The sequence below is a fragment of the Notechis scutatus genome, chromosome 6, assembly GCF_049901735.1.
Source record: "Notechis scutatus isolate UNSWTSFEM ecotype Mainland chromosome 6, rNotScu1.2, whole genome shotgun sequence".
Lineage (NCBI taxonomy): Eukaryota > Metazoa > Chordata > Lepidosauria > Squamata > Elapidae > Notechis > Notechis scutatus.
Genome location: NC_142014.1, coordinates 46,477,745 through 46,499,659, shown reverse-complemented (window position 1 = coordinate 46,499,659; position 21,915 = coordinate 46,477,745). Strand labels below are relative to the sequence as shown.

At 39.8% G+C, this 21,915-nt stretch overlaps 2 protein-coding genes across 4 annotated transcripts in view; one reads left to right on the top strand and one right to left on the bottom strand.

Moving 5' to 3' along the window:
* Positions 1 to 8,681, top strand: part of HAL (histidine ammonia-lyase) — a 34,575-nt gene extending 25,894 nt beyond the window's left edge. For 2 of the 3 annotated variants that reach the window (XM_026694010.2, XM_087968126.1), the window contains exons 18-20: positions 5,527 to 5,635; positions 5,747 to 5,816; positions 8,199 to 8,681. In XM_026694010.2, coding sequence (XP_026549795.1) covers positions 5,527 to 5,635; positions 5,747 to 5,816; positions 8,199 to 8,357 — 338 coding nt within the window. In that variant the 3' untranslated portion in view covers positions 8,358 to 8,681. The remainder of the gene's footprint in view (positions 1 to 5,526; positions 5,636 to 5,746; positions 5,817 to 8,198) is intronic. The other variant, XR_015750085.1, reaches the window with a different exon arrangement.
* Positions 8,682 to 10,024: 1,343 nt separating this feature from the next.
* On the bottom strand, positions 10,025 to 21,631 carry AMDHD1 (amidohydrolase domain containing 1). Its single transcript, XM_026694019.2, has 10 exons — positions 21,342 to 21,631; positions 19,454 to 19,560; positions 17,730 to 17,794; positions 16,169 to 16,446; positions 15,265 to 15,490; positions 13,997 to 14,121; positions 12,495 to 12,588; positions 11,366 to 11,526; positions 10,912 to 11,080; positions 10,025 to 10,261 (listed from the first exon to the last, which is right to left on the bottom strand). The coding sequence occupies exons 1-9, from the start codon at positions 21,482 to 21,484 to the stop codon at positions 10,975 to 10,977; spliced, it is 1,305 nt and encodes a 434-aa protein (XP_026549804.2). The 5' UTR covers positions 21,485 to 21,631; the 3' UTR covers positions 10,025 to 10,261; positions 10,912 to 10,974.
* Positions 21,632 to 21,915: the final 284 nt, after the last annotated feature.

The window sequence follows — 21,915 nt, the reverse complement described above, 5'->3', positions numbered from 1 at the left end:
ACCATCCAGACACAAATGGGTTGGTCTTTTTAAAATCTACAGAGAATTTACTTCCTTTGAAAATGTGTAAGACCATCTGGCTCTTGGCTTTTTTTCCTCCACAATATCATTGGTATGTCTCCTATCATCTAACACAGAGGTATCAAACTTGTGGCATCACGTTGTCATCACGTGACGTATCTTGACTTTTGTCTCCTTCGTTAAATCGGGTATGGGCATCAGCGCGTGACACATCTGGCCCATGGCCCACGAATTTGACACCCCTGTTCTAGCAGATCATAAGATCACTATTACTCATAAGGTAGCCAAATTTTGCTTTGCTGCTACAAGAGTAAGGTAGCAAATATTGTCTGAAAAAAATGATTTTCTTTGTCACTTTTACGTTTTCTTCCTCTCCTTTTCCTTTACTTCTTAGTTGTTTTAATTTCTTTTAATTGTTATTTTTATGATATATGTAGCATTTTATGTATGTACATGTATATGTATGCACACAAGTCAAAGATCTGCCTATCACAGTCCACAGCAGGCTTTTCTTAGAGCTGCTTCCGAGAATACTATAAAAGAGAATCAGTCCCTGAGGTGAGGCCACGTCTGCTGTGACTGTGGGGAGGTGGGGTTTTTTGCTGAAGAAAAAGCAAAGATTCCTGATAACTTCATACATTTTCAACAGTGAGACAGGTTTGGAAGGATGAATATCAGTGAGACTTTGTTCGTGCTGGCATCCATTTTGCCATGAATCTGCTGGAATTCAAACCTAGCCTTTGTTTCCAGCAGCATCTGTGGTTAAATTCTTTAACATCTCTAATGAGCTTGAGGATAGATGAAGAATTTAACATCTAAGTGACATAGCAAGACTTTTTAAAGTACAGAACTATTATGAGGGGTATGTTTAGGCTCCTTCAGACAGCTCAGTGTTTTGAAATATATTGTAAGCAGTCCTAATGTATAAAGTTTAAGATTGTGAAATGTATCAAACCAAAAATACGTTTTTAGTTGCTGATCTTGGATAGATTGTCATTGTATACTTCATTAGAGGCTAAGGTAGCTCAAGTGAAAAAGTTGACCTACACTTTTTATTATTATTATTCTGTACGTATCTTATTTTGCCATTTCTGTATTATGAATAGCTTGGTGCACATGTATTCTTAATGGATTGGATATTATTAAATCATTATATGCTGTTTACGACCATAATAACTATTATGTTTCATGATTACATCATTTACCAATATTATGGCTATGGTGTTTGCCCTCATTGTTTATTTGTTGTTTATAGTTTTGCCTAATGTTTGTACAATGCATGTTAATTGTGGTTTTGAATTGGCCTAATAAATACATTGTCCTAATCTGACTTTTATTTTCCCCTTAATATTTAACCTACAGATTAACCTCTTGCATTTATTGGCAAGTGTATAGTGTGTATGAGTCTGTGTGTGTTTTGGATCCTTTCCTTGATTGAATCCTGTGGGGCAAGGAGCATCTATAGTCAGCAAGCCTTGTTACAAATTGGATTGAAATGTCAAAAGGCTATTACAGATGATTTTATACATTCTCATAAAATACCGAAGGAGGCAGCTAGGACCCTGGGGGAGCCATGGATCACTATCCCTGTAGGAAGGAAGAAGAGGCGGAGAAAGAGGAACAGGAAGAGGAAGAGAAGATGTCATGCTGGGATTTTCTTTTGGCTCAGTAAGTTTCCACACAAACCTTCAATTCCAAGTATATTTCTTACCAATGCAAGATCTCTGACTAACAAAATGGATGAATTAAGGTTACAGATTGCAAAGACTAAATTCATCAAGAACTGCTGTGTTTTGCTAATCACAGAAACTTGGCTTCATTCACTCATTCCAGTTGCAGCTGTTGAGCTGGAAGGCTACATAGCTCACTGGCAAAATCAAAGGGGGAGGTTTCAGCCTTTATGTGAACAAAAGCTGATGGATCAATACAAAGACTGTAGACAGCCACTGCTCCATGGATCTGGAGTATATGACTCTAAAACGTAGACCCATATATCTTCCACGGGAATTCAGCGTGGTTTTGATTACAGCAGTCTATCTCCCACTTGATGCCAATACTACCATAGCTTTGGGATTCTTGTATAACGTTGTTAGTAATCAGCAGAATAAGTATCCTGATGCTGTGCATATCATAGCGGGGGATTTTAATCAAGCTGATTTAAAAGCAGTGCTCCCTAAATACTATCAGCTTGTTAAGTGTGCTACTAGAGGAGCAAACATATTGGACAAAGTATATTCCAACATCAAATATGGCTATAAGGTTATACAATTACCACATTTGGGACAATCAGACCATATGTCACTGCTTTTAGTACCAGCGTACATCCCTCTTAGGAGACGGACTCTGCCTATAATAAAGACAGTGAAATCTTGGCCAGAAGATGCTTCCCAACAACTTCAGGATTGTTTTGAGAACACAAATTGGACATCTTTTATCACCCTGACCTAGAGGAGCACACTGCAACTGTTCTGTGTTATATCAAACACTGCACAGATACTATCACTGTGGATAAACGTATTAGGATCTATCCTAATCAGAAACCCTGGATGACCAAGGAAGTCCAGCACCTCTTGTGTGACAAGACCAAGGCCTTTAGGTCCGGTGATGGGGCAAGATACAGTGTTGCCAGAGCTAATTTGAAGAAAGGTATTTGAAAGGACAAGACTGATTATAAGAGGATAATTTTTATAGCAATAACATGAGGCAGATATGGCGAGGGATTCAACAAATTACAAACCATCAACCGACCAATGTCATCCCTGCTGAGGGAGATGCTTCATCGGCAGAGGAACTGAATCATTTCTTTGCTCGCTTTGAAATGGAGACATCAGAGATAGATAAAATACAACCACCAGCCAATTGTAGCCCCCACCTCATTGTGGAGGAACAGAAGGTGAGGAGCACTTTGAGGGCTGTGGACCCTAGAAAGGCTGCCGGTCCTGACGGTATCTCTGGCCGAGTGCTTAAAGACTGTGCTGATCAGTTGGCTGGAGTCTTTACCAGGATCTTCAATCAGTCTTTATCCCAGTCCACTATTCCATCTTGTTTGAAGGCTTCCAACCATTGTTCTGCTGCCAAAGAAGTTCCCTATCAATAACCTCAATGATTACAGACCAGTAGCAGTCCCTCCTATCATCATGAAGTTGTTCTGGTTAGCCGGCAGCAGGTGCGGATGACTGAGGAGAGCGAGGACTCAGATGAGGGGCCAGGACCATTAGGGAGTGGACTGCTGCCTTCAGAGATTGTGAGGCTGGCAGCAGCAATGAGGAGGTTTCCGAGGAGCCTGTGCCAAGTGCGTGTACGCACAGAGCTGCTCATAGGAAAGAACAGCTGTAGCAGCACAGGCGACTCAGGAGTAAGGCTGGAAGGTAATGCCCCTCCTTCAAGAAGATAAAAGCCAGTTGTGAATCAGACGTTCTTTGTAGGAAGCAAAAACTTTTTGAAACTCCAGCGTCGTGGACATTGCAGTATCTTAGTTGGTATTTGAAGACTCTTGTGTTGTGAAATATTACTTATCTGTGATTCTTGGCAGTCTCGCACAGTTTTGGTGAGGTTTGTGCTTATCAAAGTTAATTAGTTTGTAGCAGCCTTTAAACCAGGGATTCATAAGACTCATAAAAAGGTTTCTGTTCCCTTTGGTTATTGTTTGTTTTATTGGAAAAGGGTTTGAATCAGAAGAGAAGTGCTTTGAGAAATTGGTCTGCCATCACATCATTTCTGGTCTTCCTCATATATTTGATAAACACCGGTTTGCATATAGAAAAATAGATCTACAGAGGACGCTATATGGCACATATAGGCACATGTGCCAGAGGCTATATGGCACATGTGCCAGAGATGGCACGCAGAGTCCTTTCTGTGGGCACACATGTCATCGCTAGCTACTCTTCTGGTTTCTGGTGCACATGTGCACACTGGCCAGCTGGTCTTCACAGGTGGTGGAGCACCAGAAAACAACCTGAAAATGGCTCAAAAAACAACCTGAAAACAGCCCAAATCACCATCTGAAAATGGCCCCCCAAATGGCCTGAAAGCAGCCCCCCAAATGCCCAAAAAACACCAGACAGCTGGACTTTTTGTTTCTGGTGCTCTGGCATGCAGAGATGCATGCGCAGTCCGGTTTGGGCACTCGGTGCCAAAAAGGTTCGCTATCATTGTGCTATAGCCATCACTCTTCACACTGCTCTGCCTCATCTAGAACAGTGGGGGGGAGGGTTATGTGAGGATGCTTTTTGTGGATTTTAGTTCTGCGTTTAACATAATTCTTCCACATAGACTAGTGTCTAAACTTCTGGACCTTGGACTTTCTAATTCAATCTGCCTTTGGATTATGGATTTCCTGTCTGGCTGCTCACAGGGGGTCAGATTAGGTAATCTACCTCTTCAGCCCTTATTCTTAACTCTGGTACACCACAGGGTTGCATGTTAAGTCCCTTACTCTATACTCTTTATGTGCATGACTGCATTCCCACTCACACTAGTAATACTATTGCTAAATTCGCAGATGATACAACAGTGGTGGGACTTATCTCCGGGAGGGGATGAGTCTGCCTACCGAGATGAGGTGGACCAGTTGCTTTCGTGGTGTGGAGACAATAACTTGGTCCTCAACACCAATAAGACCAAGGAGTTTATAGTGGATTATAGAAGGAACAGATCAGACATCCAGCCCTTGCTTATCAATGGAGACTGAGTGGAGCAAGTGGCCAGTTTTAAGTTTCTGGGTGTTACCATAAAAGAGGACCTGACCTGGGATGCTCACATTGCAGCCCTGGTCAAAAGGGCCCAGCAGAGATTATACTACCTGAGACTTCTGAAAAAAAAACAACTGAATGAAAAACTGCTGGTGACCTTCTACCGCTGCACCATAGAGAGCATTTTAACTTATTGCACCTCTGTATGGTTGGCCAATTGCACAGTGGCAGATAGGACAGCACTCCAGAGGGTTAACGTCATTGCCCAGAAGATCATTGGTTGCCCTCTCCCCTCTTTGAAAGAGCTTTATAGCTCCCGCTGCCTTAAGAAAGTTCAAAACATTCTCAAAGATCCATCTCATCCTGGGAACCCTTTTTCTGAACTATTACCATCTGGCAGGTGGTACAGAATAATAAAAACAAGGAGAAATAGACTGAAAAACAGCTTCTATCCCAGGGCAGCAGCTCTTTTGAATTCTGCTGTATAGTGCGGTGTTGGTGCGGTGTCAGGGGTTTTTGGTTCAATGTGTGGAGGGTGAAGGATGTGTGTTTGTGTTTATTTTCATGGTCATGGTCATGATGTGCACTGAAGATGGTGTTTGATTTTGTTGTACAAGGTGCAATGACAATAAAGTTAAGTAAGTTAAGTAAAGTAAAGTAAATGACAAAACATTTGTGTAATTTCTTCAGAATTCCACTCTCGATCACATCCTCAAAGTGCCAACTGGATTCTGTGATTCCAAATGTTGAGTGTTATACCTTGAACTCTTTTCAGCTAACCAATTATTTTCCTATTGCTTGTATTTACTAGTGCTGGCTATAGAACTGCTTGCAGCATGTCAGGGCATTGAGTTTCTACGCCCCCTCAGGAGTACAACCCCATTGGAGAAAGTCTATGACCTTGTGCGGTCTGTTGTCAGGTATATCAAACAATGATTCCCATGGATTATAGCTTCTGGGAACGTTGGTCAAATATTAACAAAACCATACTAACAGGACTAAATTTAGGTTTTTAATTTGACTTTTTTCAGGCCTTGGATAAAAGATCGTTTTATGGCCCCAGACATCGAAGCAACTCATCGATTGCTTGTGGATCAGAAGGTAAGTTGTTGTTATGTATATACACTGATGCATGTAACTTTGTGTGTCTAGCAATTGTTCATAATTCCTTACAAGATTTAGTATTCAGTGCTCTATGAAAAATATTTAAATATTTAACAACAAAATGTTAAATATTTAACGATACTCTTCAGATGTGTTAGGACTATACTTCTCAGAATTCCCAGTCAGTAGAAGCAAGGCTGAATTAGGGTTGTAGCAGCTACTGTGAAAAGATAATAGCATATTTATTTCAAATATACACTGCTCAAAAAAATAAAGGGAACACTTAAACAACACAATGTAACTCCAAGTCAATCACACTTCTGTGAAATCAAACTGTCCACTGATTGACAATCAATTTCACATGCTGTTGTACAAATGGAATAGACAACAGGTGGAAAGCATAGGCAGTTAGCAAGACATCCCCAATAAAGGAGTGGTTCTGCAGGCGGTGACCACAGACCACTTCTCAGTTCCTATGCTTTCTGGCTGATGGTTTGGTCACTTTTGAATGCTGGCAGTGCTTTCACTGTAGTGGTAGCATGAGATGGAGTCTACAACCCACACAAGTGGCTCAGGTAGTGCAGCTCATCCAGGATGGCACTTCAATGCGAGCTGTGGCAAGAAGGTTTGCTGTGTCTGTCAGCGTAGTGTCCAGAGCATGGAGGTGCTACCAGGAGACAGGCCAGTACATCAGGAGACATGGAGGAGGCCGTAGGAGGGCAACAACCCAGCATCAGGACCGCAACCTCTGCCTTTGTGCAAGGAGGGACAGGAGGAACACTGCCAGAGCCCTGCAAAATGACCTCCAGCGGCCACAAATGTGCATGTGGCTGCTCAAACAGTCAGAAACAGACTCCATGAGGGTGGTATGAGGGCCCGACGTCTACAGGTGGGCGTTGTGCTTACAGCCCAACACCGTGCAGGACGTTTGGCATTTGCCAGAGAACACCAAGATTGGCAAATTCGCCACTGGCGCCCTGTGCTCTTCACAAATGAAAGCAGGTTCACACTGAACACATGTGACAGATCTGCCGTGAAGAACCTTCTGCTGCCTGCAACATCCTCCAGCATGACCGGTTTGGCACTGGGTCAGTCATGGTGTGGAGTGGCATTTCTTTAGGGGGCCGCACAGCCCTCCATGTGCTTGCCAGAGGTAGCCTGACTGCCATTAGATACCGAGATGAGATCCTCAGGCCCCTTGTGAGACCATATGCTGGTGCAGTTGGCCCTGGGTTCCTCCTAATGCAAGACAATGCTAGACCTCATGTGACTGGAGTGTGTCAGCAGTTCCTGCAAGACGAAGGCATTGATGCTATGGACTGGCCCACCCGTTCCCCAGACCTGAATCCAATTGAGCACATCTGGGACATCATGTCTTGCTCCATCCACCAACGCCACGTTGCACTACAGACTGTCCAGGAGTTGGGGGATGCTTTAGTCCAGGTGTGGGAGGAGATCCCTCAGGAGACCATCCACCACCTCATTGGGAGCATGCCCAGGCATTGTAGGGAGGTCATACAGGCACGTGGAGGCCACACACACTACTGAGCCTCATTTTGACTTATCTTAAGGACATTACATCAAAGTTGGATCAGCCTGTAGTGTTTTTTTCCACTTTAATTTTGAGTGTAACTCCAAATCCAGACCTCCATGGGTTGCTAAATTTGATTTCCATTGATAATTTTTGTGTGATTTTGTTGTCAGCACATTCAACTATGTAATGAACAAAGTATTTAATAAGAATATTTCATTCATTCAGATCTAGGATGACTTATTTTTGTGTTCCCTTTATTTTTTTGAGCAGTGTATTTATCTGTGTTGCATTGTGAAAAGTTTTCCAGGCCAGCTAATTAATGTCAGGAAACAAAACAAAATCAGAAATAATTGGCAGAAAATAATTAGCAAGCCAATAAAAACAAATATTCAAACTAGGTAATGCAAAAATGGAATCTGTAAAATGTGGGCAGAAAAGGGAGTATTTCTTCTCTTGTTACTAAAGAGGGTATTAGGCAGAGATACAAAATTTCAGAATTAAAAGAATTGGGAGGATTTTTTTTATCTTGCCTTGGTGATATGGGCAAACTGACTTCAATCAGTTACATTAATAAAATCAGAATGGATGGATGGATGGATGGATGGATGATTTAAAAATTGCCTTCTAAATAGTCTGAACTTCAGACCCCACGAGTCTTAGCTTTATAGCCCGTAGCAGACACCTGTAGGGCAAAAGACATATAGGGCATCAGCTGCCTGTTCCTAATTTTAGCGTGTCTCCTGTTTATTAGTTATATTGACATATGTTCCAATATCTTGCTGAGTTTCAGGATCAGACTTTGCCTTTTCTTCTAACTCATTTTTTTTTTAATTTTCTACTCCTAGGTTTGGGAAGTAGCCAAACCATACATTGAGAAATACAGAAGGGAACATATTCCAGAATCCAGACCCATTTCCCCAACTGCATTTTCTCTATCAGCCAGTAAAAGTGCTTCTTATCACCACCATCACCACAGTGATTCTGAAGAGCATGATGAACTGTGAAACTACCAGAACTGAATCTCAGTATTTCATATGCTGGATTGTTTAATGAATTGTAAAGTTTTTGTAGTTTATTCTAAAGGGTATTGGGGGGCGGTAATTTCCAAAACCAAAAATACTGATAGAAAAGTTGCTGAAATAATTTTACTATTTCACAAATTTAAAAGAGAATATATAGATTTAATTTATTACAAAATTAGGGACTGGAATGTAATCCTGTGCAGAAATTACATTTCATGGCAAAGTTAATAAAATCAATGTCAAGCCAAAATTAATATGAATAAACTGTTTGAGTATATTAAAATAATCATATTTAATGTTACAATTTTTACAGAAGTTAATGCTTAAGTCTTTTCAAAAATGAATACTAAATTCATACGTTTTGTTTTTAGTTTGTTTTGCTAGCCCTCTGCCAGCAAAAACAGAGCTCAGGGAGCTGCATTTTCACTGGCAGAGGGCTGCAGGAGGCTGTTGCAGCTGAAAACGGAGGCCAGGAGGACCACAAGTGGCCCTCCCAAGCTCCAACTTCACTTGCAAAGGCCAGTCCTTTGCTGTTTCCAAGGCGGCCTTGGGGGCCAGATCTAAGCACCCCTTGGGCTGGATCCGCACGACGGGACTTGAGTTTGACACCCCTGTGCTAGACCGACATGACTTTAAGAGAGAAGTAGCAGCAATAACACTAATTGAGTGAGGAAGTAACCTGAACTTAATCTCTTTCTGTAGATCTTTGGTGCTGCTACAGGTTCTAGCTTATCACGTTCTCTAATGGTGTTGAAAGAGACTATTACTGCAGGATAATTGCAAAGCACAATATTTCTGACATGCTACTGTGGTAGCTGTCTGTCCATCTTGCTTCCACACCCAGTCTCAGCCTACAAGTGGAAAATAAGAATTGGTTTTGTTAATTACTGATTGGGAAATCTGTTAATCACTGCACCTAAAGCACAATAAGGTGGGTAGGACAGCACCACATGTTGGCCTCATGACTAAGGTGTAGATTGGTTACGTAGACGAAACAATGCGTCATCCTATGGACTGGAATGAATGATATCTAACTAGCTGTCTGGATATGCAGCTACTGAGTGAACTTGATTGCTATTTGTACCCTATGACTATAATTAGGTGTTATACGTTATGATTCTTGATTCTTAACGAATGTACCTCTTCTTTATGTATACTGAGAGTATTTACACCAAGACAAATTCCTTGTGTGTCCAATCACACTTGGCCAATAAATAATTCTATTCTATTCTATTCTATTCTATTCTATTCTATTCTATTCTATTCTATTCTATTCTATTCTATTCTATAACCTTGAAACTAGGAGTGTGAAGCAAAACTGGGGATTGTGGTAGAAATCAGAAAATATGAAGCCACATCAAGACAATGTTCTAATCCAAACAGAAAAACATTTATAGCTCTCCTGGGTTCAATTACCAGATGGGTTAAATTACCAGTTATGATTGATTCCATGTCTCAGAACATGCAATTGCTATGAAATTGGATTCCTGTGGATTACCTCACCAAAAAAACCCATACACAAAATTTCCATATGTGTGTATATAACCCTCCCATGCTACATTATAAAATGCTCTTCAGTTCTTCCCATTAAATAATAAGAGTCAAAAGAAATACAAATCAACTTCTTCATGAAGACAAGATAGCAAATGGGCAGTTATTTGAATCTTCTTTATTGTACTCTTACTCCAATTACAAATCATATTGATGAACTGGAATTGAAAGAAACAGAGAAGATAGAAGACCTATACATGTTTATTTCATAATTTGCTGAGAAAAAGAAACATTAAAAATGAAATAAGCCCTTGTTTTCATTAAAAATAGGAATGAAAATCAATTAAATTCTGGACTTGTGTACAGTAAACAAGCATAACATTCAGTTTTACATACCGTATTTGCCGGCGTATAAGACGACATTTTTGCCCTGAAAAAGATGCCTGCCGGGTCGTCTTATACGCCGGCAAATAGTAATTGGGAAGCACTGCGGCTGAGGCACTTTTGCGCACGTGGAACGAATCCCGTGAAGCCGAAAGAGCAGCCAGCCTTCTCCCAGCTCCCAAGGAAGCGAGGCTCGCACCGCCCGAGCTCCGCTGAGGTATCCGGCTGGGGCTGTCAGGAGTTGTTACCGCTGGCGCGGCTCCAGTCCCGCGTTGCCTCGGGAAGGGAAAGGCAAAACCAGGAGCCGCTGCTGCCATTGCAAAGCGCCCGCGCTCTTCCTTTTTGCCTTTCCTTCCCGAGGCAACGCGGGACTGGAGCCGCGCCAGCGTAACAACTCCTGACAGCCCCAGCCGGATACCTCAGCGGAGCCCGGGCGGTGCGAGCCTTGTTTCCTTGGGAGCTGGGAGAAGGCTGGCTGCTCCTTTCAGCTTCATGGGATTCGTTTCCACGGTAGACAAAAAGTGCCTCAAAAAAAAAAAAAAGTGCAAAAGTGGAAGGCGTGCGGAAGAGGGGCGAGTATATAACAAACTAGATTTTGAGTGGAAATGTTGGGGGGGTCGTCTTATACGCCGGGTCGTCTTATACGCCAGCATATACGGTAATTGTGAGATCTTACTGTTCTGTGTGCACTTTGGAATTCTGGCAACTGTGGTATAGAATATACCTAGTATTGCAGAATGCTGTCATTTTTGTAAACAATGTTTCCTTTAATAATTACATATTCAATCAATTCTTGATGGCCGCCAAATTGATAGATTAAATGTTCCCACCTGAAAGAAGTAGATAATCATATTTTATGCAGAGAACAGAATAAGAAATACTAGATAGTCTATATATGATCAAAAAAGATAAACGAGCACAGAATGGTATGGTTAAGTGCCTTCCTATTTAAAGGAAGGCATGAATAGCTAGGAGATCACTATGAACCAAGAGTGACTCAAAGGAATTTTCAACTTTTATTATTAGTAATAGCATTATTACTCATAATACTTTCCTAGATAGTATAATCTAACTAATTTCCAATGTCAACATTAATGAATACTTTACACTCTTACCTGGGAGAGTTAATGATAATGAAATCTCCTTGTTTGCCTTTTTCAATGGACCCGTGGGTGTGAGATCTCCCAAGGGCATAAGCAGCATTAATGGTGGCAGCAGCTAAGGCTTCCTTCATGGACATCTTCATGTTTACACAGGCTAAATGCATGACCATCAGCTATGAAAAAAACCAAAAGTGCTGTCAAAATTTACTAAATAGATCAACAGTTACATCAGTCACTTCTGAAAGCTTCCAAGCTCAGTTTGCTATGAATTCCAAACTATGGCATGATTCAAACCATAAGCAATGTCAAGCATTTTAAGCACTATTTTATGGCATTAGGCATTCTGATTCATACAATGGGTGGGCTGGAAGACTCAAAAGGGAACATATCAGAGGTGGTATTCAGCAGGTTATGACCAGTTCTGGAGAACCGGTAGCAGAAATTTTGAGTAGTTCAGAGAACCGGCAAATGCCACCTCTGACTGGGGATTTTACAGTATCCTTCCCCTGCCATGCCCACCAAGCCACGCCCACAGAGCCGGTAGTAAAAAAAAAATTGAATCCCACCACTAGAGCAGATAATCCCATTCTGTTTTTTTAATTACTTTTTTGGTAGCTCAGTGCCTCAGAGAACCTGACCAGGGTGTAATGATGTCAGCAGAAGGGACAGGAACGACAATTTCAGCCATTTCTTAGTATTTTGGGGGTTGAAGTGGGGTGTGTGAGATGGTAGTTTGGGAACTGTTTATATTTTGTGGATGGGCAGCTTTCCAAAATTGCACTGCCATTACTTAATGGTTTAAAACCACACTTTGCCAATATTATCTTGGGAGATCCAGAAACTACAAAAGAGAGAATAATGATCTCTATATGAACCATGCATTACACTTGAGAAACTCAGGTTTATCTATATGAATTTCAAGTGTTCAAAAGCATTTTCTTTCTGGAAAATTTTGTGGAAAACTGCTTTCTTTGTCGGGCTATACTATCAGTATTTAAATCCCAAGAATTAAATTTGTAGATCAACAATATAAAAAATGAAACACAGTATTTTTATATCTACAATCTGAGGCTATAGGAATAAAAGGAACAGTGAATGAACAATCATTATGGTTCCAATAACCACCAGTATGGGAGCATACCATAGAACAACAGTAAGCATTTGGATTAAAATCACTGCCAAGAGCCACGATCACTCCCTCTTTCAACATTTTTCTAGCTTGAGGCTGTTTCAATCTAAAAGAAAAAGAAGTATTGAAAAAACAAAATTAAATGCATTAGATCATTCGCCATATATAATTTCAAATGTTCTAACATTACAAAGTGATTTTTTTCTGTAATGGGGATAATAAGAGATTCAGGATAGTAACATTACATTATGAATATATCTTAATCCTTAACAAAGTTTTAATTAGAAACACCAGAACTAGAAAATTAAAAAATGATTTATAATTCACTCCCGTGCATGGGTGCTTGGAAGTAAGATTCATTTAAGTCTCACATATGAGTGTAGATTCCAGTTCAAAATATAAAGACTGCCAAAAATAAGAGCATATACAGTATACACACAGAGACTTCCAGGCGACATAAAGAACAATTCAGCAGAGCTTAGTCGACACTCTCAATGGAAGCAATGGAATTCTTATCTCCATCATCTCCACAGGACCATCAGACTTTATATGGTCATGGTTAGTAAGCATGGAACTCCCCTGAATCTCGGGTCCTCTTTGTGAGCCAGTGTGTGATTATTTCATTCACATGGACATTCTTGTTCATATGGGACAAATAGCTGACTTTAAGGTAAAGGTAAAGGTTCCCCTCACACATACGTGCTAGTTGTTTCCGGCTCTAGGGGGCGGTGCACATCTCCGTTACAAAGTTGAAGAGCCAGCACTGTCCGAAGACGTGGCTGGCATGACTAAACGCTGAAGGCACACAGAATGCTATTACCTTCCCACCAAAGTGGTCCCTATATTTCTACTTGCATTTTTACATGCTTTCAAACTGCTAGGTTGGCAGGAGCTGGGACAAGTAACGGGAGCTCACTCCATTATGCGGCACTAGGGATTCGAACCACCGAACTGCCAATCTTTCTGATTGACAAGCTCAGCATATTGTCCACTGAGTCACTGTGTCCCTTTGACTTTACCAGTCCACTATTTCAGCCTTGACCAGCATATTAAAAATTTCCAAGATTGCTGTTTTTTTATGGCCTGAAATACCAGAATAAGAGTAAGCATGTTATAGAAAACTTAGATAATACAGACCTGCTAACTCATCCTTATTGAACACTGAATTTGTTGATATTTCTAAAAAAGAATTCTTGTTTTGTATGTTATTATTTACCTTTATTGTTATTGTGAGCTCCTTAGAGTTGTGCTCTTAGATGGGTGACCATACAAATCTTTTAAATATATTAATTGAAAAATAAGTATATTCTAAACTGGCCTTTGGTTTTCAGTAGTCTTCCAAGCTGTGCAAAGTCAATATTTAATTTGAAACTGAAGCTATGTAACATAATTCTAAGTGTGTTGATTCAGTTGTAGGGTCCGCTGAGATCCATGAGAGATATTCCTTATACATCCTTCCCCAATATAAAATATTTATATAAAGCCTAATATCCAGATTAAAGCATTGCACTTACCTCAAGATGTAGGCAGTGGTTGGCAATAGCACAGCTGCACATTTTGCCTGGGCCATGGCAACAATTCCTTCATCACTAATTTCTTCTAGATGACTTATAGCTTGTGCACCCAGTTCAGCTCCAAGCTATAATGTCAAATGTAAGGTGACAAAGAAGCATCAATGAAATATAAAATATGCAAATCAGATCCAGTTTTAAGAACAATAATAATATAAAGCAACAATAGGTTATAAAATGCAAGCTAAAACAGTCACTGCTTCAGATATTTCCTGGTCACATTTGCATATCACATGAAAACATGAAGTATGAAACTGAGGTCTATAATATTCCAAAAGTTTCAGAGCAACCCCCAAAACTCTTCCAAAAGCTGCTAGCATATTATGTTGTTTTTTTAATGAGACTGGGGGAAATAATAAAAACATAGAAATTTATTAAATTAATTGCCAACCCAGTTAAATAATATTTTGCTAATTTGTCCTTAGACTACTACTTTATGAAATGTGGTTTCCTTCCTATAATTCAAAACTGTGTCCCTTCCCTCAAAATAATTGGAGGAACCTGGCTTAATGCAATATAATGAGTCCAGCTCCTGGAATCTAGCCCCTCCTCTATTTCCTGGAAAACCAGAAGGGGTTGAGAAAGGACCAATCAAATTCCCATTGTTCAAAACTGTGGTTTATCATGATATCTAAATATGAGCATGGTATGTTATGATCGAAATTAATTTTTACATGTCAATGTTTGCTTGAGAGTTATTTTTTCCTAAGTAAAACAAGAATAACTACCAGAACAAAGAGATGATATTAAATTATAATCCATAACTTTATTTTTTTGCTTTAGTTTATTAAATAGATCAAATATATTTGGGATATCATCAGCACCTTTGAAATACTGTTTAGTTGAAGCTTATATTGGAATATATTGTATTATATAAATTATCAGACAATAGTAACGATAATATTTGGAACTATCGAAGTATGATGCAACAACTATTAAACTGTATATTTTTAATACAATGAAAAAGATGAAAAGGAGAGTTCATCCTTTAATTTTATATCATAAGGAAAAGATAAGCAAAATCAATGTTTGAAAAATGATCAGCAAAGGTTAGGAGGTTCAGCTTTCTAAAAGATTAACCTCATATGCTGCTGCTAAATTTCTCTGTTACTTATTGCCAAAATGTTGTACTGCACGTTAGCATGATATATTTGTCTTTGCTCTTATCTCAGAACAGAATAAAAACCAAAGGCATTTTAGCAAAGGCATACCTCAGCACTTTTCATTGGATGCAGCTCATCCCCATGGAAGTTCATTTGTAACCCTATAGCTTTTCCAGCCTGAAGAATTCTTTTGGTAGAACTCAGATCAAAGACACCCTTCTCACAGAAGACGTCTATATTGTCAACATGTATTTCACCATTAAGATCAAGTTCCTTGAGTTTAGGAAGATGTGTGTTGACAATGTCATCAGCAGCTTCTGTAGCATTTTTCCCTCTGTTAAAATAAAACAATAAAATAAAACAAATCTGCAAAATCAGTTGAATTGAGCAGTGTATGCTCCTCATTCTTTTATGCCGAAAAATCAATAGTTGAAGTAAGAATTGTTTAATTATAAGGTGGCCATATTATCAATGTCCTGTCTTCCATTGTACAATCATCTCCCCCTCAATCTGCTACTCCCTGGCTTCCCACTTTCCATTATTTCCGGCAGAAAGTCATCATGAAAAAATCCCTTCCTTTTATTGTGCTTTTCCAGGAATGATTGTACTTTCATAAGTAGTAGCAATAGCAATAGCACTTAGACATATATACTGCTTCACAGTGTTTTACAGCCCTCTCTAAGAGGTTTAGAGAGTCAGTATATTTCTCTCACAATCTGGGTCCTCATTTTATCAACCTCTGAAGCAGGGAAGGCTGAGTCAACCTTAAGCCAGTCAGGATCAAACTGCTGGCAGTTGGCAGAGTTAGCCTGCAATACTGCATTATAACCACTATGCCACCATGGCTCAATTCTGACTTTAGAAATTGTCAGATAATTTCTCCTTCAACTAAAAAGTCAAGATAATTCAACACGCTATACATTTGGCCAAAAATTTAGTGGAGAATTCTGAAAAGTCGATTGTGGCCAACTCTACTTTAAGTGATTTTAGAAACAAAACAACACATAATTACTTAGGAACTGCATGGGCTCCACAGTAGGTAGAAGAAATACCAATGTCCAATTCCTTTTTAGCCTGCTCAATGACCCTGAGCATCTTAATTTCTGTTTCCAAATTTAAACCATATCCACTTTTGCATTCAACTAAAGTGGTGCCTGCTCGGAGCATCCGTAACAGACGGATTTTGAAACTTGTGAGGAGTTTATCTTCTGGGGCTTTCTGAGTCTGCTCCACAGTGAAATGTATTCCTCCTCCAGCTTGATGAACATCCATATAGGAAGCACCTGCCAACTTAAAAACAGAATCATCCATGAAACATGTGCCTGGGACAAAATTCAGAGTATTCCATCAGGAAAGCTCTCCTGGAAAGATTCTAAAATAACTTTAATACCTAAATTGGGAACAGATCTGCAGACGATAATCTCCTATAGACCAATTTTACTTCTTAATTTAGATTAATTTGTATAAATTAAATATAAAATATCAGCAATCACAAAAGAAACATATTGTATCTTAGAAAATATCAGATATTATATGATTAATATGAGTCAGCTATATGTTCACTGGCTTTTTTAAGGCATTCATTTTTCCAGAGACTTAAAATGTATAAATTCAGGCCCTATTTTGCTAATTCAATTGATCAGATTTATATTTGTATAACTATGCAAATAAGACTTAGCAACTATCATACTTTATTGTAATTTTGTGAGGTACTAAACAAGGATGCCAAATCAGTTCTCTCATTTAATTTATTTTTAGAAGCCTTAGCAATTGCACTGTGCACTAACAATCAAATTCAAAGAATTAAATCTGGAGATAAATTATATTTATTAAGCATCCTTGTGGATAATATGACATTTACATCGTTGAACCCCAGCTCTGCAGCCAAAGAGAGTAAGGAAAAACTTAAGGGATCTGCAGAGGTATTTGGCATGGTGTCATCTTAAATCAGAAGATCTTACTATGGACTTCTACAGATATATCAGAGCCTGACAATTTTAAAAAATTATATACTCTTATAGTTGAAAGTTTTTTTCAAAAACTAAAAATAAAATCAATAATGCCATCTGTGGCAGATGTGTAAAAAGATTATTCTTTTGGGGGATAAAAAATAGCTAATTTCAAAACAAAATGTTAAATGCCCCACAGAGCTCGACTTATTATATCTATTCATGTGACCCAAAACTTATCTTAAAAACATAGAGTTGATGTTTACTTACCTTTGGCAGCAAAACTAACTATTGCATAACATGTCTTTAAATTTTAACCATTTTTATTTGTGGGTTAAAACAGCCTTTTCAAGCGCAACATTAGAAAATGCTGATGAACTTACAATAATGAACTTTCAGAGGCAAGAACCACATTTTTTATCAAACTTATAAAATGAGTAAGTTAAGTCATTCATTATTCTGTTGTTGCCATATCTCAGGGACCTGAAGTCAGTGTAGTCCCATTTCAATGACTGCACCCAATGTTATAATACTTCTGCATTTCCAAAGCAAACAGAAAAGCACTTCAGACACATACAGTATAATATAAAGAAAACCAAATCTTCTCTAAATGTTGTAACTTACCTTCATTGCAAATTCATGAACCCTGTCACCAGCCCATACAGGATGTGTGTGGGCATCTACTAGACCTAATTAGAAATAAATTAAACATAAAGTAAATATGAATCCTGGAGTTTCCAAAGTTAACCCTTAGTACAGAAGAGAGAATTACCAAACTTTAATAATGAATCATACAGTTAGCAAATGCCTTACATTGCATGTTTAGAAATTGAGAATGTGAAACAGAGAGAAGAGAAACTGTTGTTTGCATGTAATTTTGCAGAAAATTGACTAGAAAGAGATTAATCGTCCCTTGTTTTTGAGAATATTCATGCAACTTCTACTGTCTAATGAAGAATGTAATTGTAATTTTATTTATTCATTTAGATTTAGATCCCAACTTTCTATAGGGGCTCAGGGTGGTGTATATATAGTATTTCCCACTCCAATTTTATCTTCACAACAATACTTTGAGATAGACTGGGCTAAGACATAAGAAATACTGTATCACTTTTATCTGAATTGTAGCTGCTGAGAAGTGGGATTGTGGGACAATGGATCCATTATGTCCTGCCTGGGGATATTTGTTTGTTTGTTTATAATTTCTTTTTTGTTTGAAAATGTTCTATAGCATCAGTCTTGTAAATAGGCATCCAACTATGGATGGAAATATTAAACCATATTAAATCTTTATATTTTTCAGGGCATTTTTAATGTATTCATTTGCTAATATTTCAGTTCTGAAGCTTCTTGATCTAAGTTTATGCTGCCTGCTTAACATATACAGTTGAAGGTTGTTTTTGTGCTACTCATTCTTTGACCAGTAAACCTACAGGAACACAAAGGAGCTCTCAGGGCCGCATACAGTCTTGACAACAGTTCTGTCAGTCCTGTCAAGTTGTGGGGAAAAAGCCTGGCCTAAGATCTTTCAGACAGTTTTGTAGTGTGCTGTCTGAAAGATTTTGTGGTGCTGGCTGAGGGATTGTGAGAAATGCAGTCTCTGGAGATCTCTGGGGAACACCAGATAGAGAAGGCTGCAATTATAACAACATTAATAATAGAATGTAATAGGAAAAAAATTGAGAAGAGCAGCCCAGTCCCAAGACATGAATGCTTAAAATGCACCTGGAAACAGACTAGAAACCACTATAGCTCCTGAAGCAGTGGCATCTCATGTCCTAAAACCAACACCACTAACGTGATGGATTGTTGTGTCTATAAAAGAGGAGATGGTGTGATGGACTACAGTTAAGAGGCAATTTCCTTGGAAGGAGGTAGCATATTCCAAGAAGTGGGGCAAGATTGGAAACAGAGGAAGAGATTTAGGATAACCACTCACTAGAATCTCCCAGAATATTTCCATTAGGGTTAGAATAGTATAGGTTTAGTCTGGCAAGATTCTGTCTATATCATGTAAGCAAATAAAAAATTGAATTTGGGTTGGATTCAAGATTCTAGAATCTGTGTCATTCTTCTATGTCAAGAATGACATAGAAGACCTGACATTTGCTGCCATATTCTGCACCAACTGAAGCTTCTGGCTCTGATTTGACATATTGTAGATTTAAAGTCCTGGCATGCTTAACAGATACATCCAATTTGACACAACCATCTTTCTTTCAGAATGTTCCGTGTCCTTTATCCAGGCCTTTTCATTTCAAGGGAAAGGAAAGGATAGAGATATAGCTTCCCCCGCCCACCCCAATAAATTTCTGCTTGGTGCAATAAATCTTTAAATCCATACCAACCTGGTAAAATGCACTTTCCCGAACAATCAATTATTTTGTCAAAAGTTGCTCCAGAGAATTTCTCACGAATGGCCCTTGTATCACCAACTGCCTTTATATACCCATCTCTGAAAGCAAACCACAACTTGAGATTATATGTCATGGAATTACTGTTTCCTCAATTCCTTCCTCTGTGGTGATCTCTCTTCTCCGAGCCCCCCCCGGCCCCCCCCCCCTTATCTGGAGAGATTACTTTTTCTCATTTTTGCAAAAGGTCTCAAAAAATGTTCTCCTGCTCACTCCTCTGTATCCTCCCATCCAGGGGTGGGATCCAACAGGGTTAACTACCAGTTCAGTCATTTACAAGGTTCGGTGATTTACGATGTGCTTCCCTGCACGCTGCCCGAGTGCGCCTGTAAATCGTCATCAGCATGCTGCGTGCAGAGAAGCAGCCTTTCAAGAAGCCCTTTTTTCCTGCTTTTTAAACTGCAGCTGTGCCTCGCATGGCAGCTGAAGTTGAAAAAAATCAGGAAATAAAGGTCAAGTAACAGCCCGGGTGGGCAGGTGGGCAAAAACATCAGCAGACATAGAGTTGGTTCTATGTCTGCTGCTCTTCAGAGCTACTGGTTCTACAGAGGTGGACAGAACCAGTAGAAACCCACCCCTGCTCCCATCATATCTTCTTCCTGGTATCCTTACGATTTATACTGACTGTTTCCTAGTATGATTGATTGCTTATTGTACCCTATGACTATCATTAAGTGTTGTATCTTATGATTCCCTTATGATTCTCGACTCCTGACAAATGTATTTTTTCTTTTATGTATACTGAGAGTATTTACACCAAGACAAATTCTTTGTGTGTCCAATCACACTTGGCCAATAAAATATTCTATTCTTTTGTTTTCCCTTTTGTTTTGTTTTTTCAGGAAAAGTAAGAGATGCTCAAATTCTTTGCTGGTAGCCCCAGACGTCAATCAATCTATTTCAGCAGAATTAATATATTCTCACATTAGGAGAGAGTAAGCTACCAATATCAATGGGGTAACTGATTGAAGTATGTTGCATTCTTTTTAATGAGTCCTCCACATGTGGTCACATCTTAATTCACTCATAAATTCATTTATAGTAGAAACAGTAGGACTGCATAGACACACAATGTTATGTGGGTTTCTTGCTTCTGGATTAGCCTGCTGGTTGGGCTTCATAAAACATGCTTTATGGCAAACCTCCACGGTTAATGCCGGCCATGGCATTCATGCCTATGGGAGCTCTGGGTCTTCTGAGCTTGGTCGTTTGCTTGAAGGTGTGTTAATGAAATGTTTGTCAGCAAACGACCAATGTCTGGAATAATCTGACTCTGTGGTTTCTTCCCCAAACCCCAAAAACTTTAACCTTAGACTGTCTACTATTGACCTCACCCCTTTCCTAAGAGGTCTGTAGGGGGCGTGCATAAGCGCACCAACGGCCTACCGTCCCTGTCTATTGTTTCTTTTTATTTTATTTTTCTTATATGTATCCATTTTACGTATTCATAACTATGTTATACTTATACCTGTTATCTTATAATCGCTTGACAAATAAATAAATGAATAAAAAATAAAAGCTCAGAGAGCCCCCAAGGACTCCACAGCTCAATCCTGAGCTACCCATTCTCTTTTCTGGAATGAATTTATTCTATCCTAAACTTTAATTCCAAGAAAGTTAATGAAGTAAAGCAATAACCAAACGTTGTTAATAGTTGGATTTATTGCGAGTGAGGTGGGAGACTCCACGGGGTTTTAGGCTTCAGGCAACCGTTTCTCACGTCCGCCTGCCATCTGAAAGGCCAGGGTAGCTGGCCACGGCCATTCGGAATGCCGCTCTGCCCAGAGCCACTACGCATCGCCCCTGGCGAAGATGCACTTACTTGCCGACCACCACGCTGGCGTTTTCCCGCAGGGCCAGCTGCTGCATGCCGGCCTCCAAGAGATACCGCTCGCCTTGGGTGCAAACAAGCACCAGTTGCTGAGCTCCTTCGAGCAGCAGTTTGTACTCCCCGCCGCCGGCCATCGCCTCGTCCGCCGCAGAGCCAAAGGCAGGAGCCGGACAGCGGCCGCAGGGGGCGGAGAGCAAGTTTGCTCGGTCAGGGTGGATCTCTCAGGAAGAAGGGCCGAGTTTATTTGCTGGCGGCATTCAGCACGACGAGGAGCAGCCCGGCTTAATGCGTAGCACTTGGTCGCCCTTGATTTATTCACGACCCTGCGCTATCAGTCAGCTTGCTTCTGCCTGCCTCAAACTTGGCTCTTGCCACCCTTTGATTAAGGGCGGTGACGAAACTTTTGGGTTGACATAAAGATAAAAGGATTTCACTTGGGATGTCTTCGTGCTTTTTTTTTTTTTACAAAATTTTGTGAAGCTATCCTAGAGTCATTTTGAAGCTGGGCTGCCTGAAAACTTGATGAATAGATGCAAAGCAAGTCGCGATCGGCTTAGTGCCACCA